Below are 16878 nucleotides of genomic sequence, written 5' to 3'. Positions count from 1 at the left end.
AATTGGTTTCAGACTTGGCCACGTCGCCTCATTGGTGGTGTAAAACATTCTTGCAAGAATCTCAATGCAATTCGTGCAACATGGCAGATTTGGAACCCTTGGCAGGTACGACATGACTGCATTCTCAACAACCGAACTACATCACAGAGGAAAGTGAGAGGGCACAGCAAATGGGTCCATGAATTCCTTACCATAATACACACACAACACACTTGCAGGGAGGAAGGTAACAGAGTGAGGACTTGGAAACTAAGCTCTTCTGCTCACAGCTAGAAAAGATTAAAGGGAAAAAAAAAACACGCAACAGTGAGAAGAATTGATCCCTTACTTAAAAAGTAACCGTAATAACAAAAATAAATGCCATGCCTTTGTAAATTATTGCCGCAACAGAATCAGGTCATTTCTCCTTTCTTATTTTGCATGTTTGTTGCAAGCTTTAAGTAATGCTTAAAATAAAAGGGCCTAGAAGGGGTGGCTAGAAAGAAGATAAATGTTGCGGCTGTGACTGCTGAACACAAGGCATAAGATATAAAAGAAATGCAGTTCATGCAAGCGACAGCATTGCACAAGAATTCCCGCCTCGGCTAGAACCACGTGCCTTCAAGGAGCATCCCTGCCCTCTTCTTTGGCAGTCCACTCGCTTCACGTCCACAGGAACACCCGGTGCATAAGACTGCAGGTCACCGTCCAGTTTCATCTGACACCACCGTGCAAGTGGCTTTGGCAACAGTAACAGGCAGTGATCCTGCTGTTGGGAGGAGGGGGGCCGTCGACACGTTGCCTTCTCGCGTTCAGAAGAGACCACAGTCCTTCAGATTGTTCTTGATGATGACGTCAGTCACGGCGTCAAACACAAACTGGATGTTGTTGGTGTCAGTGGCACACGTGAAGTGGGTGTAGATCTCCTTGGTGTCCCGGCGCTTGTTCAGCGATTCAAACTTCATTTGTATGTAGGCGGCCGCTTCTTCGTACGTGTTACTGCCTACACAAGGACAAGAAGGCGTCACCAGACAAGAAAGGCACACTTCAGAGAGACTAGCAGTGCTAGTGCTGAGCAAAGCAAACCAGAAGTCATTCTTCGATCACAAAAAATTGCCCTCACTGGCTTTATCAACAACAGGCCTGCATTTGGGTGCTACAGGAAAAAGTGTTCAATAAAGTGTCATGTAACTGCCTGGTTCCAGTACATCCTTATGCCTAACAAAGATGCAGCTTTTCTGGAGACAAAAGTTGAAATGACATCTAGGTTTATTTTGGAGACAAAAGTTGAAATGACATCTAGGTTTAAAGAGGTATTGACACAAAACTTTGCGTGCGAGATGGACCATGGGATCGATTCCCATGAACATGGCCATAACCTCTGCAAAAATTCAGCAGCAAATATAGCTTGGAAGGTAGTTTACATGAATCCTGAGGTTTGCATGTGCCACCAACCCTCACGGTATTGGCACCGTCAAAAGTAACCCCCATGGTGACCTCCCTACTTCCCTCACGTCCCCCTGCTGTAGTCAGTACAACAGGTTGTGACGATGTCATAGCCACCGTTTTTCTTTTGCCGCATTTGCTCCAGCAGAATAGCACTATGCGGTTGCTTGTGAAACCGTGGCCATGGCCCACGTGATGAAAGCTTTGTGTTTGGCAACACTGCTGTCTCGTTCCCTGTTCGAAAAAACTTTTCGATAAGAGTGGGCGAGTACTCGAAATTTCAAATATTTTTCGAGTAGCGTTAGCTATCCAATACGCATCAAAATTTTACTAGTTGAACTTCCTGACAATAAATACGGTCACCAATCGTTTGACAGTGGCCCCTTCAGATTTTTCAATATGCTTCACCCCATCACAATCTCGTACTCCGGCAAAGCTGCATTTCAGGCTGTGCAACGATTGCAAGTGTATAGATTAACCAAAACGCTGATTTAGTCAAGGAGATAATAGATGTGGGAGAGGTGGGGCCTCAATTAATACTGTTTTGGACCTGAAATTGGGGCAGGAAGCCAGAAAAGCCAGACACCTAAGATTTTAGTCTAAAATTTCAAATGGCGTTCTACAGGCGACTTTCGTTAACTCAAACTCAAAGGGACTTCCGAATTTCGTTTGAATTGTCAAGAAATATGAATAATCAAAATTCCTCAGCTATATGGCTATGGGCAAGGTGACAAATAGACTTTATCACAGTTAAAGGGGCCCTGAAACACTTTTTTGAGTAACCATGGAATTAGTTCACTGGAAAAGCTATTACCTCCCAAATTGTGAACGCCGCAAAAAATTTTAAGAATCCGACTAGTACGAGCGGAGTTACAAAGATTTGTCACACCCGGCAATCACATTCTCTCTTCTCTCGTCCCGATGAAAGCACTGGAAGCTGAGCAAGGAGTGATGGGAGAAGCAAACAAAAAACGTCACTCTCGCTTCGGGACCTTGAGCATTTTTCGTGTTTTTTTCTTCGAATACGCGGCTTTTTCAGTGTGATCGCGTGCACACACGTGGAAAAATGACGGCCTCTCGCGGTGACCTTTATAACAACTGAGCGCGCCATGTTCAAATCAGCCAATGGCTGATAAATGGGGTTTCTACGAGTGATTTTTGAGCGTCTTCCATGATTTGTTGACAGAAGAAAAAGAAATTTCTAGCAGACTTTGATAACTTATTGTGAACTCCAGGCTGCGTGCTACCCAATAACATTTGAATGGCGTGTTGTCGGGAGCCTCTACTACCAATCGGCAACGTTTTCTGACCATCCTCAAAAAGTGTTGCAGGGCCCCTTTAATTTAAAATTTTTTAAGCGCAACTGCACCCAATGATCAGAAAGTAAACGTGTAAGGTACATAAGTTTATTGGCCATTTATTACAGATCAGACCTTTTAACAAAATCATGAATTGCCAACTGCTTCTTTGTTACATGTGCCTTCATCACAAAGCTCTCTATACCAGTTGAGCAGCATCGCGGTTTTCCTTGTGCGTGCTTCATTTATACCATTTGTTTACTAGCAAAGCCTTTTTCCTTGAACGCCTACTGTGCTTATTTTTATTTTTAAACATTTAGGATTATATAGGCACCCAAATTTAAATAGTAGTAGGAAAGCAGCAGATATTTTCAGGTATGGAAGCGCAAAAAGCATAAATTAACCAAATGAAAGCCTGAATTAAGAGCCTTCTACAGTCGAACACAGATATATCGAACTGAAAGGGGATTGCAAATTAGTTCGATATATGAAAAATTCAATATAAAAAAATATAGGCCCCGAGAGCTTACCTGTAGCAGATCATCACCTACAATAGCTGCATTCAAGAATGACAACTAATTCCCTACACACGCAGAATGATTTATTTGCGTGAAAAATTAAAAAAAAAAACGCTAACATTGGCCTGCTTTTTCGTTTCTAAAATGTCGATACTAGTCTCGATTTTATGACAACTCGCAAAATGCATCGCCTATGTGCTCGTCGTCTTCACCGGTTTCCACAAGTTTCGCAGTCTCGAAGCCTGCCTTGCGGAAGCAGTCGACCACTGTGTTCGTCCTCACGTCTCGCCAGGCATTGAAGATCTCCGCGGGAGAAAACTTCGCAGAGATTTACGGCCACTTTTTCGTCATCCACTACTATATGTCCCGGCTGCTGGCAGCTTCGCTTTCGTCAGAATTGGTTTTGCCAACGATGCTGTAGCGCTGCTTAAATTGGTGAAGCCACCTGGTGTTGTCGGTGAAGTTGTTTCACCGAGTGCAGGGGCAAACCAATGCAGGGCCTTGGCGATCTATCAGAATGTTCTACACATACACTTCTAAAAACCAGGCATACATTGCCTTTTTTACATTCCCGTGGGCAGAAGTACGCACATGACAGGCTCACGACGTTCGCTGCTCTGCCGCCTTTGCCCTGATATCTGCTTTGTTCTTCAACAAGGTACTCAGAGTGCTCCGTGGAATTCCGAACTCGTCTGCGACGATAGAACATTTCTCGCCCGCCTCAGCATTCTGAATAGCCTTCAACTTCGTCGCAAGGTCAAGGGTCTGGTGCTTCTTGTCGCTGGCCATAGATACGCGAGAAGTCGACAATTCAAGGAGTACGCAGCGGCTTTGCACACCACGCACACAAAAGAGAAATGCTGCACATACGGTGGTACGTAGGTGACGTGCGAACGAAAGCAACACAGCGCTCGCAAGGCGATAGCCACCTGCGAGGACAGTGCCTCTAAAATAGAGGAGGAGTTGGCGAGGGCAACAGTAAAAGGTGCGAGCTGTGGTTGGCTGATCAAAACTCGCAAAACAGCAACAAAAAATAAAAGAAAAAGCGAAAGAAAGAGGACGTCGCCTTATTCGTTCCTGCCAATGGGTACGTGAAGAAAGAGAGAGAGAAAAAGAGAAACGAAAAAAAAAAAAAAAGCCGTTCCGCAAGTTAGAGATTGTGCATTCTGAGCCCTCTCGCCCTTACCTTTTTTTTTTTTTTTTTTTTTCGAGCGTTTCAGGTTTTGGCGGAGGCGTGGTGCCGCACGGACGTGTCTGGAACTGCGAGTGCCCAAGCGCACCTTCCAGCTCGCGCGGCGTCCAGTATGTCCGAAGGTGGGTGAAAATACCGTTGTATATAAATTTGCAAATTTATATACGTTGTATATAAATTTGCAAATTTATATAATTTCACAAAGAAATTTCAAGGGGATAATTTGCGAGTTCGATATACCCAAAAATTCGATATGTGGGTTCGATATAACTGTGTTTAACTGTAAATGCATTGAAATATTAGAGGGCCAACAAGGAAATTAAATTTTGTTTGTATTAACCAACAGTACGAATTATCAGAGTTTGAATTATCCCGAGTCTACTGCATATTGAAGTCTACGAGACAGATTTGGAACTCCGGACTCTAAGGGAGCACAGCCTTTGATTGATATGTGGGGTTTAAGGGGAGATGCGAGTCGAAAAATTGCGTATTTAGTGAAATTTCTCGTATTTCAGATTTTTATTGCATTGTAATCTTCAAACCTTCTTCTTTCATCTGTGAAAATTTCAAAACTAAATTCGAACCGCAAAATGCAAAAAAATGTGTATGAAGGCATCGCGGTGGCTCAAAATTTCGTGAATTTGCGCCGATATTGGCCATCTTTGACTACGCACTGCTCCCCGTCGCAGGGCCGCCCGCCATCGCGATCGGTTGGGAAAGTTGCGTCCGGCCTTCTTCTTACAGCTCCGACGACCGCCAGTTTCGTACGTGGGCAAAAAATAAATGAAAAATGAGGCCTTTTTATCACGTGGTTTGAGTGGTTTGAAACGCGCGGCACCCTAAGCCGCATCGCCATTGGCTACCGAGTTATTGTCAGCTTTGTTGGTGGCGGCCATCGGCATTTGGTCCGTCTGCTTTTCTGCGCGTCTACGCATATTTCCGCGATGACAAGCCCGAAAAAGTGCAAAGTGCAGAAGTTTCGAACGAAGCACAAGTTCAAGGGAAGGCAGCGTAAAGCGCCCCGAACGACTGCGACGAACGAGAACGCGCCTACGTGTGCTAGGCCTGACGGCGGCATTGACGAGTGCACGAGCGACAGTGGCTGCGATGAAGCGATTGACGCTGCACTTTCTTTCGTCAGTGCTTTGGAAAAGAAGCTCAGCTTCTTCGAAAAAGACGAAAGACAGCGCGATGAGGTTTGTGCAACGACAGTTTTGTGCGACACCCTCTTGCTGACGGCACTTGTGGCAGGTGCGGCATGCCCTGCTTGCGGTATTCAAAAACTTGCCGTTCGGGAGCCGGCAGGAAAGCGCAAGGGACTTTCATCGCTCCTCGAACTTCATTGCGAAAACAGCGAATGCTCAGCGACTGTTCTTTCGTGCTCCTATACGTCACTGCGTGTTACAGCGGACGGCAGCAGCCGAGTGAGCCAACGGTACGACAGTGGGAGCTCCCGAGATAGTTTCGCTGTAAATGTGAAGGCGGTGGTGGCTGCACGCGCTGTCGGCATTGGGCATGAGCAACTGTCGAGATTTTGCTCCATTATTGGACTCCCAAAGCCAATGCACCACCGAGGATTTTTTTCGATAGCAAAGAAGGTGCACACCGCTGCCATGGCAGCTGTGAGTGAAAACTTGCGCCGATCCAGAGAGTTGACGAAAGAAGTACCGTATATACTCGTGTAAGGGCCGCACTTTTTTTTCGAAAATTTTGCTAGGTGCGGCCCTTACACGAATCAGGCCGATTTAGTACAGGCAGTACAGGCCAAAGGTCTGTACTGTTTATGCAACAGTAGCAGAGTGCAAGAGTCACAAATGACATGCCAGAAATGTTTTTATTCGGATTCCATTTCGCTGTCCTCGTTCTCGGAGGAGCTCGCCTCGGCGTCCGCGTCTTCCCAGAGACGGTCATCTTCGGTGCCGTTCATGGAGTTCGAAATTCCCGTTACCTTGAAGCTTTTAGCAACTACTTCTACTGACATGGCACGCCACGCATTCAAAATCCATTCACACACCTGTTGGAGCGACGCCCGCTTCAGCCGTCCTGTAGGGGTCTTCTCGTGGACGCCTCCAGCCATCCATTCAGAGTAACATCGGCGAAATTCCACTTTGAATGGTCTGTTGACGCATACGTCGAGCGGCTGCAGCACACTCGTCAGGCCACCGGGAATGACGGCCAAGTCCGTACGAGTTGCGGCAACTCGGTTCTTGACGCGGTCGGTCAAGTGGCCCCTAAAGCTGTCCAAAACAAGGAGGGCTTTCCGTTGTAACAGCCCTCCAGGTCTGTTTGCCCAGACGGTCTTAATCCAGTCAACGACCAGTTCCTCGGACATCCAGCCCTTCTCTTGCGCACGTACGACGATTCCCTGAGGGAACTTCTCTTTTGGGAGAGTCTTCCTTTTAAATACGACGTACGGCGGAAGCCTCCTGCCGTCTGCCGTGATGCACAACATCACAGTGCACCTTTGGCGTTCTGCACCAGTCGTGCGCACAGACACACTTTTCGCACCTTTTAAATCCACTGTGGTGCTTTCCGGTGCATCGAACCACACAGGTGTCTGGTCCGCATTCCCAATTTGGGACAGGTCGTATTCATGCTCCCTCCTGAGAGCATTCACGAAGCGATGAAACTTAATGACGTGGTCTTCGTACTCGCGCGGCAGTTTTTGGCAAATCGTCGTTCGGCGCCGAATAGAAAGCTGGTTACGGTTCATAAACCGCGTAGCCCAGCCCCGACTTGCCTTGAATTGTGCCGGGGGTATTTCCATGTGGCGAGCGATGCTGAGGGCTTTGACGCGTATCATGTCAGTCGATACGGCGTAGCCGTCCCTTCGTGTGTCGACGACGTAGTTGACGAGCTCGCTTTCGAGTTGCGGGTACTTGCACTTTTTCCCGCGAAACGCCTTTCGGCTCCTGTTAGTAGCGGCGAGGGCATCTTTCTGATTCATCCAGTAACGCACGCGCTTCTCATCGACGTCGTACTTTCGTCCAGCTTCCCGCTTCCCGTGCTCCTCGGCATAGTCAATCACTTGCAGCTTAAATGCTGCAGTGAATGATCTCAGATGCCGGCCCATCGTCCGTCACGTGCGCTGGCTTCTGCAGGGTTCACTACAACCAACAAAGTGACACCGACGACACCGATCTGAAGTCGCGCTGCCAACGTATCGACACGATGCTAGGAACGATGCCAACAAAGAGGCCGCACAAGGCAAATATGGCGGCGCGCTGTCAACAGCGTGGTCGGCGCGTCGGCGGAAGTAGAATAAAAGCGGAAAAGCGTGCAGCGCCATCTGGCTGTAAATGAACTAACTACACTTTTCTGGCGGGACATTTTGAACTTTTGTTTTTTTTTTTTTCGAAATATCCGCTTTCAAAGTTGGGGTGCGGCCCTTACACGAGGGCGGCCCTTACACGAGTATATACGGTACTAGCAGGCGAAACTGATGTGGCTGTTATGTTCGACGGCACTTGGCAGAAGAGGGGCCACAAAAGCCACAACGGGATTGGCGCAGTTATCTCCTTAGATACTGGCCTCTGCTTAGACTTCGAGGGCATATCAAATTACTGCCTGACATGCAGTAGGCACAAGGATATGGGCCCAGACGAGGAAGTGTGGCAGGCATTCCATGGCCCAGTCTGTGAAAAAAATGCAGACTGTCCCTCCCATGCCATGGAAATGAAGGCTGCAATGCGCATTTGGCAGAGAACATTGACTGATGAAACCCCACTGCATTTCATGACATTCTTGAGTGACGGTGACGGCAAAGCATATAGTGCAGTTGCAGAGTCAAAAGTCTATGGTGCTGTCAATATAGAAAAAGAAGACTGCACTAATCATGTGGCCAAGAGACTTGGCACCGCGCTACGGAAGCTGCATGTGCCATTACCACGAGGGCAGAAAATGAAAGAGCCAGCCATTCAGAAGCTCCAAACATACTATCAGATTGCCATAACAAGCAACAGGGGGAGTGTACGGGATATGTACACTGCAGTATGGGCTTCGTACTTCCACTCATGCTCTACTGACAATGCTGGCAGCCACAAGTTTTGCCCTGCAGGAACAGAGTCGTGGTGCAAACATCAACGCGCTGAAGCACTTGGTGAACCTGCACCACGCCACACACCTCTCCTGACAAAAGCACAGGGATTGGCTGTTTTGCCCATTTATAAGCGGCTAACGGATGAGAAGCTCCTTGCTCGATGCATCAAAGGGAAAACCCAGAACGCATCGGAATCCCTGAACAGCAAAATTTGGCTACTTTGCCCCAAGACTAAGTTTGTCTCCCGAACGCTTGTCGAGACTGCCGCAGCTATGGCAATAATGTGGTTCAACAAGGGTTATGCTACTTTCGAGCACATCCTGGAAGAGCTCAACATACTGCCATCTAGAGATCTAGTTACTTTCAGTGATTCGCGCGATGCGAGGCGCATCAAGAGAATGTCCGAGCGTCTGACAGCAGAAGCAAGGGCCCACCGTCGTCGTGGAGTGAAAAGGGCACGACTAGAAGAGAGTGCTCGCAAGAACCGTGAGGGCACAACCTATGCTGCAGGACAGTTCCAGTAACTTGCAGTGCTTTTCAAAGTTCTGTTGAACATTATGGCCAAAGATTATGCATTTCTAACAACTCTGTGATAAAAAAAAGGTTTCAAACTTTCAAATGCGTTTTTCTCCTTTTGCAGTTTTGTGTGATCTGTGCTTCTTATACACGCTAGTTCGTATACTTAGAATTGTCATACCTCTATGAAATTTTGCACATAGCATGATGAAGGCCCATAGAGTGCAAGTATCTATTCAGATTGTCAGTGCTGCTTGATTATGTTTTTCAAAAATTACATAACATTGAAAGCCCTTGCCAACTAGAGCCATAGTAAATTTTTCTATTTTATTATTGTATTTCACCTTTTTACACACAAAATTTATATAGTTTTTTGCACTCTACAGTTCCAAAGCATCATAGTCAGCTATATCTGCATGCTTTATCTCAAATTTTTATAGGTCAGAATTGTCGCATAACAATGGCCATAATTTTGCAGTATCTGACCAGCAGAAAGAAAACCAAGCAATCTACATGAAAATAAATGACATATTTGAAAAGAGGAGAAAAACTCTATTACCATGCCAATTTGTGTTAATTTCAGACTCTTATTAAAGAAAATCGTTTTTCGAGTAGCATCTCTCCTTAACATGCCAAAACCACCATATGATTATGAGAGACAACGTAGTGGAGGGCCTTAGAAATTTTGACCCCCTGGGGTTCTTTAACGTGCACTCATATCTGAGCACACGGGCCTACAGCATTTTCGCCTCCATCGAAAATGCATCCGCCGCAGCTGGGATTCGATCCCGCGACCTACGGGTGGGCAGCTGAGTACCTTAGCCGCCCGCTGCGGTGGTCTAGTGGCTAAAGTACTCGGCTTCTGACCCGCAGGTCGCGGGTTCGAATCCCGGTTGCGGCGGCTGCATTTCCGATAGAGGCGAAAATGTTGTAGGCCCGTGTACTCAGATTTGGGTGCACGTTAAAGAACCCCAGGTTGTCGAAATTTCCGGAGCCCTCCACTACGGCGTCTCTCATAATCATATGGTGGTTTTGGGACGTTAAACGCCACATATCAATCAATCATCAATGAGTACCTCAGCCACTAGACCACCGTGGCGGGGCGTGCTGTTCAACGTGCAAGTTTGGCAAGCTCACCATCTAGGGCTGCGCGTACTCAAACCGGCGCGTTATCCGATAGTGCGAAATCCCTGCTGAAGTCTGTGTGTTTGCCATTTTTCATTTGCTTAGAATGTTTTGTGATATCGTTGCTGCCACTGACCCATCCGTGGCTGTTTGAACCACTCAGTGGCGCGCCTTCGTGCTAGTGACGCAAGAAAGGCTCCGCGTCTACGAATGGTGGTGCTTTATCGTTCGTACTAGAACCAGAAAGCAGATTCCCTTCAGCGAATTCCATACAGATGTAATCACACTTCAGTAGAGCAGCAGGGTGTTTGGCTGGAGAAAGTATTGTCCGCAGCTGCTACTTCACATTAGTTACAAGCTTCTGATCATGCTATAATTACAGCAAGAGTGTATGCAAGGTAACTGTGATACGTATTATTTCAGCATCGGTATTTGCATGTTTTTGCAAAAAACAGCAATTAAAGCGGCCAACTGGGTGCTCTGGGGACATGTGTGACTCCTCCTGTACCTTTTTTTCGGTATCCAAAACGCAGCACAGAAACGTTGTTCTTGTCGGTTTTCTTTCTATCAAGCAAGTGCCGAGCATAGAGGCGTGAGGATGGCGAGACATGGAGGTACTTTCAATTTACAGACGACACCCACTTCTTCCGCAATTCAGGCAACGCCGGAAAGCGACGCAGCACCAACATATCCTAGCTGTGCTTATCGCATGATGTACTATGCTGCAGACACGATTTCACTCAAATTGTTCTTTTGCAATGACTGCATGTGCACCTGTACACGACACAGCGATAGCCAAATGGTCTGTTCTTCGAATACGCACAATTTCCTGCCACGACAGTCACTTTTTAATGGAGGGAGGCAGCTATTATTACACATACTGCATCCAAGCGTATCATGTATGCGGGTACGGCATGCAAAGCCCAAGGCACGATGGCAAGCAACACTGAGAACATACTCTCGACCCCCGCAGTCAGCGGTTCCAGAGTGGTCTTGTGAAAAGGTGTATAGGTGGACTGCCCTAATAGTAGACATCGATCTGCTAGTTTTCCGTGTGGTTTAGCAATCACATGTAAGTTTCTGTGGTGAGTGATGAATGGTCAAAAACTAAAGTGGGCTCAAATACAGGCAAGCATCGAGCATGAAGCAACAGAGACGTTTAATCAATGGGACAGGACTTGACATTTCGGTATTGAAAGCTTTAGTGAGGTGGGAAGCCATCTCGTTGCTTTTGTCAATGAATGTTATTGGTAACCATTTCCAGCACAACAGTTTTTTTGCATGGTAGGTAACTTGGTGTTGGTGGCTTTGACATCTACCAATGCGACACTTGCAAACAATGGTGTCCCCATGGTTGGTTAGCTAACAGGTGAAGAAATTAGAAGAGACAGAAATACCAGCAGCAATCCGATTGCCCCTTAACAAAGAAAGCCCTTTTATACTATGAAATCTTTGCTTTAGGCACTTTTGACCTCTTCCGACATAAAGATTATTGTCATTTCAGCTGGCATTTGCAGAATATAAAGTTAAAGCGTAGTGATACAGCAGACAAAGGTACGGTTCGGCACTTGTAGAATAGGTCCAGAAGAACAGTGCTCACCTGTGTACTCTGGAAAGCAAATGGTCAGTGGTGACCGGGTGATCTTCTCCTCGAAGAGGTCCTTCTTGTTGAGGAAGAGGATGATGGACGTGTCCACAAACCACTTGTTGTTGCAGATGGAGTCAAACAGCTTCATGCTCTCAATCATCCGGTTCTGAAACGAGGCCACCCGAGTTTCTGATAATGTCATTTCATGGAGAACAAACCCATCTCCAAGCCCTTGCGTCAACTACTAAACCTTGACAAGTAGAACCGAGTACAAGTAAAACAATATTTTTTAATCGACGAAGGGTGGGACAGGACAGGGGTTAATCTCCTCATCACCTACCACACGCGTAGGAAACTGCCAGACTTTATTTAAAGTTTATTACATTAAACTCTCAATAATTCAAACTCTGATAATTCATACTTTTGGTTAATTCAAACAAAATTCAACTCGTTGGTTGGCCCTCTATTCTTTCAATGTATTTTTATTTAGAAGCCTCTTAATTCGAACACTGTCAATTGGTTAATTCATACTCTTTGCAGTTTTATATTGGAAAATACCTGCGGCTTTCCTACTACTTGTTGAAAATTTGTGTGCTTGTATATTCTTAACAGTCCTAAAATGAAAAATAACTGCCTCACACCTTCAAAAAAAAAAGAGTTTGCTAGTAAACAAATACCGTATTTACTCGATTCTACCGCGCCCTAGATTGTATCGCGCACCCGATTTCCACCACGAAAAAAAAAAAAAAACACAAGACATCGATTGCAACGCGCACCCATTTTGATCGCTGGCCCACACGATCACACCACTCGAAAAAACGACTCCTTTCGGGGGCGTCTTCCATTTAAATATGAGGTACGGGCGAAGCTTGTGCCCATCTGACGTGTAACGGAGCATTGCCGTCACTGTAGTTTTACCGTGGGCCGATGTCAGCACGCGAAATTGCTTCGCCCCCTTCTTCTCGACGATTGTGGTGCCAGGCATGTCGAAGTAAAGAGGCGTCTGATCGGCATTCCCGATTTGCCCAAGCAGGTAGCCGTTGTTGCGCCGCAAGTTTAGGACGAACCTCTGAAAACTGTGAAGCTTTTCATCGTACTTCTTCGCAAAACTTTTCGCATATGCATGTTCCCCTTCAGAGGAAAAAGCCTTTTCTCTTCATAAAGTTACTTAGCCAGCACCTGCTCAGTTTAAACTGGCTCCGCGTTAGACCTTTTTCTAAGGCTAATTGCATAGCCCGCACTTGGAGCACTTCTGTCGTCACGGGCCGCTGTGCCGCTCGCTGCTAAAGCACATACTCGCCGAGCAGCTCTTTAATTTGCGGAAACAGACCCTGCTGTGGTCCACTGAAGCCTTTGCGTGAAGCTTTGCTGTCGACAATCTTCTGCTTTTGTTTCCGCCGCTCCCGCACGCACGTTTCTGGAACTCCGAACGACCGCGATGCGGCCCGATTTCCGTCCGTTTCTGCACACACGATGACTTTTCTTTTAAAAGCGCCATCGTGGTGCACTCGAGTTTTTGGAGTCGGCCCTTCCACTACGTCGATGCTAATGCACTACTAGATGACGAACTCCTCAGCACACGTACGAAGTGCCGCACATGGGAAACACATAGGCAGAAATAGCCGACGCGCCATGCCGACGCACGTAGGGGGCGGCCATTTTGGATTTGCCGATGGCAATAGATTGATCGTAATTTTTTTGTTCATACTCGATTCTAACGCGCATGCAATTTATGAACTCGCTCAACCGGAAAAAAGGTGCACGCTAGATTCGAGTAATTACGGTAATATAAATGAGGCCCATGCATGGTAAACCGTGATGCCTCTCAACTGGTAGAGAGAGATTGGTGCTGAAGGCACATATAGTAGCAAAGAAGCAATAGGCAATTCACATTTTCTTTTCTGATCAGCAATAAATGGCCAATAAACTCATAGACCTTAAACCTCTGTTTCCTGTTCATCGGGTGCAGTTAGGGTTTAAAAACACTTAAAAAATGTTTAATGTGACAAAATCAATGTGACACCTTGCCCAGAGTCCTATATCTGAGAACTTCTAATAATTCAAACTTCTTGATAATACTATAAACAAGTTTAAAAATCTCTTCGAGTTTGAATTAACAAGAGCCAACCGTCAGTCATTTCTTGCAGATTACTGAAACATATCCGTTTATGCAACATTGTCTTCGTGACCCAATGCATATGTGCCCTTTAAAGAGAGCCATCCACGAATGGCCCTGCATAAAACGTGAATTCATACAAAGCACAACCATTATTCAAATACTTACAGAAGTGAAGACTGTCTAGAATGTTTCTGCACACTGATGTGGCAATGCATTTCGGAGGACCATAGAAGACCAGGGCCACACTCTGTGCCCGCTAGAACAGAGCCTCTTTGCCCACCGAGAAGGCATAGAAAATGCCGAGGAGAGGGCGGGGTCAGTGAGGTCAGTGTAGCATCTCCTTTTTTAAGCTAAACACAACTGTAAGGCCTGTGGTTGTGATTTTTACGTCTAACAGGCTGAGATATGAAGCACAATTTGTCAAATTAATTCTTAGCCAATGTGTGCAGACTTGCATACCTCAAAGACATGTCTGTTGCCCCCATCTGCATATCAACTGAAGCATAGCATGCATTGAGAAACAATCTTTGGAGCAAAACAACTTTAAGAGGGCTTTAATTAGGAAAGGAAATACCCTAATTTGTCCTTCCCAGTGATCTGATGGTCATTACTAGGTTGACTCACAACTCAGGATATTATTCATGAACCGAGCCAGAAATTCAGAAGTTCACAGCGCTGCAAGAGACAATGCCGCGCCAGATCCACACTAACAGCAACAACTAAAGAAGTCTCCACTTTTAAAATTTTTGCAAAGGCACTTGTGGCTTTGCAGCAGGCAGCCACTGATATGACAGGTAAAGAAAAAAAAATGTAGCCTCCACGATGTGTATTTCATAACTAAAAATACATTCGTAGGTTGCAGATCTCCAAGGTCATGCATATAGGCCCGTGTACTAATGAAAATGACTAAACATTGGAAGAAATGCCAGCATTGTGACGAGGCTGACAAGTCACTTCACATTTATTTCACTTAAGAGCCTTTGGCTCTTAAGTGAAATTATTGGTGGAATACTTACCAGTGTCATCTTTCATCCGTACAACATCTACAAAATCGAGCTATTCGCGCTATTTTTAACTGTTCCCGCGACAGTAGCGCCGCTCCCCTTCTTCAATGCAATAAAATCTTAACTGTTAACTATCTATTCAGGTTTAATCTAATTATGTTTTTGCATAAACAAATAAGAAATCAACTTTCTGCTAATTTCATTGATCCTAAGATGTTAGTTAATACTAACACAACCAGGTTCGCGGCTAATAATAACTTTTTACTTCCTAAGGTTCGTACTAACTATGGTAAATCATCTTCTCTCTTCTGTACCATCATCATATGGAATAATTTGTCAACTTCGCTAAAATGCAACGTTTCTTTATTTTCATTTAAAAACTCATTAAAAGAGTGCCTGTTAAATAGTTGATCTATCATCTTGTTTGTATTGTTTTATGCTGTATTATTTGTTTTTTGATTCCATGCCTTTTTGTTTTCATTCTGCTTTATATATCTTTGCTTCTACGATTCTAACAGCTGCTTGTGCTTTTATTATTTGTAATGATCACCGAGGGTCCCGTTGCAGTATTGTACTTCTTACTCCCTGTAACATCCTTTTATGACATGATAATAAACTGATTGATTGATTGATTGTTTTGGCAATCTGCCTCTTTGAAAAACAATAGAGCTGAACATTACAATCTAGAGAATGTGCATCACACAACCCCGTGCACTCTCAGGCACTGTGCAACCGACCAGAGCAATGCAATGTAATGTAACGATACCAATGTTTTGCCACCTGAAAGGAAAAAAAAGGGACAGAGCTTGTTAAAATGCAGCTGAAAAGGGAATAATACTTATAAGGAAAAATGCACTTTCAGGGTTTCGGTGTGGCACAGCATTCGATATGCCAGATGTGTCACTGTGTGGTGGTCTACATAAGTGTGCAACAGCATCCTACTTTGCATGAGATATTCAAGGGTGTTTCTCAACTGTGCAACACAGGCAAATAGTTTGATATCCAAGTTTGACATGTCTGGGATAAACCGTACTACCTTTAGAGACAAGGTATCTATCTCAAACTGCACTGGGCAGCAGTTAGCACAACTGGTGGGCCAGGAACCTTCTCAGATCCCAAAAAGAAAAATGGCCATTCCTCCTCCTCACAGTCAGGCACAGAAGCAAACAACTAGCTGGCAGGGAAGCATCACTTTTAATTAATTAAGACTGCACCCCTCCGGAGACCTGCTTACTGCACACACATAATTCTGAAGCATTTTACGTTGAGCCACTACATAAACTGAGCTCTTCCGTTCCCTAGCTGCCCTGTCAGTGACACCGTAGGCACCCACCATTTCCTCGTCCTCGGCCAATACGAGGTCATAGCCACTCAGGGCCACGCAGAAGATGATGGCCGTCACACCTTCAAAGCAGTGAATCCACTTCTTCCGTTCGGACCGCTGGCCTCCTACATCAAACATCCTGCAACATACAAAAAGGACACGCTTTTAAGCGTGCAGCACTTCTGGGGAGACATGGGTCTCTGAGGGGCCTGTCGTCTATCCATCTCGCGTAGCGTGATCATGTTCACAATCAGCACAGGCCTAAAACAAGGGTAGCAATGCTCAAACCAAGGTTACAATAAATGAACAAAGTTGAAAATGATATATTTGACCGAAATAGCCAAAAAGAAATTGGTATAACTAATTAAAAAAAACTAAATATGTTTCAGAAACCTGCCCCTCACTCCGATACCACACAAAGACGGCACCTACATCGGCAGGCGTGCGATTCCTCCTCACAACAGCCCTTCTCTAGAACCCAATCAGTGGGCGCCATTTAGCAAATGCTCCTAGAAAGACAGCGTCGATGCCACCCAAATCCCAAGCTTAAGGTTCCGCAAAAAGCCACTGCTCGAAAAGCTTAGCGACATCGGCCTGTGCCTCGCCAAGTGAAGGCTCATTGAGGAGCTGCAGAGCATAAGCGGCGAAAAAAGACGCTCAGAATCGCTAAAGCCCAGACCGCTGCAGCTCATCAGCTGTCACGTGTGCTGTGCCACATGCTCAAAATTTT

General features: G+C 45.7%; 1 protein-coding gene across 1 annotated transcript in view; it reads right to left on the bottom strand.

Annotated features, from left to right (window-relative positions):
• Positions 1-621: 621 nt before the first annotated feature.
• Galphai (G protein alpha i subunit) overlaps positions 622-16878 on the bottom strand; it is a 55401-nt gene continuing 39144 nt past the window's right edge. The window contains exons 6-8 of the mRNA XM_037424877.2: positions 16158-16287; positions 11714-11867; positions 622-982 (exon numbers count right to left, since the gene is read on the bottom strand). Coding sequence (XP_037280774.1) covers positions 792-982; positions 11714-11867; positions 16158-16287 — 475 coding nt within the window. The 3' untranslated portion in view covers positions 622-791. The remainder of the gene's footprint in view (positions 983-11713; positions 11868-16157; positions 16288-16878) is intronic.

The sequence above is a fragment of the Rhipicephalus microplus genome, chromosome 5, assembly GCF_043290135.1.
Source record: "Rhipicephalus microplus isolate Deutch F79 chromosome 5, USDA_Rmic, whole genome shotgun sequence".
In the NCBI taxonomy this organism is placed as follows: Eukaryota; Metazoa; Arthropoda; class Arachnida; order Ixodida; family Ixodidae; genus Rhipicephalus; species Rhipicephalus microplus.
Note: the sequence above shows the minus strand (reverse complement) of the source record. Positions and strands in the feature narration are given on the sequence as shown.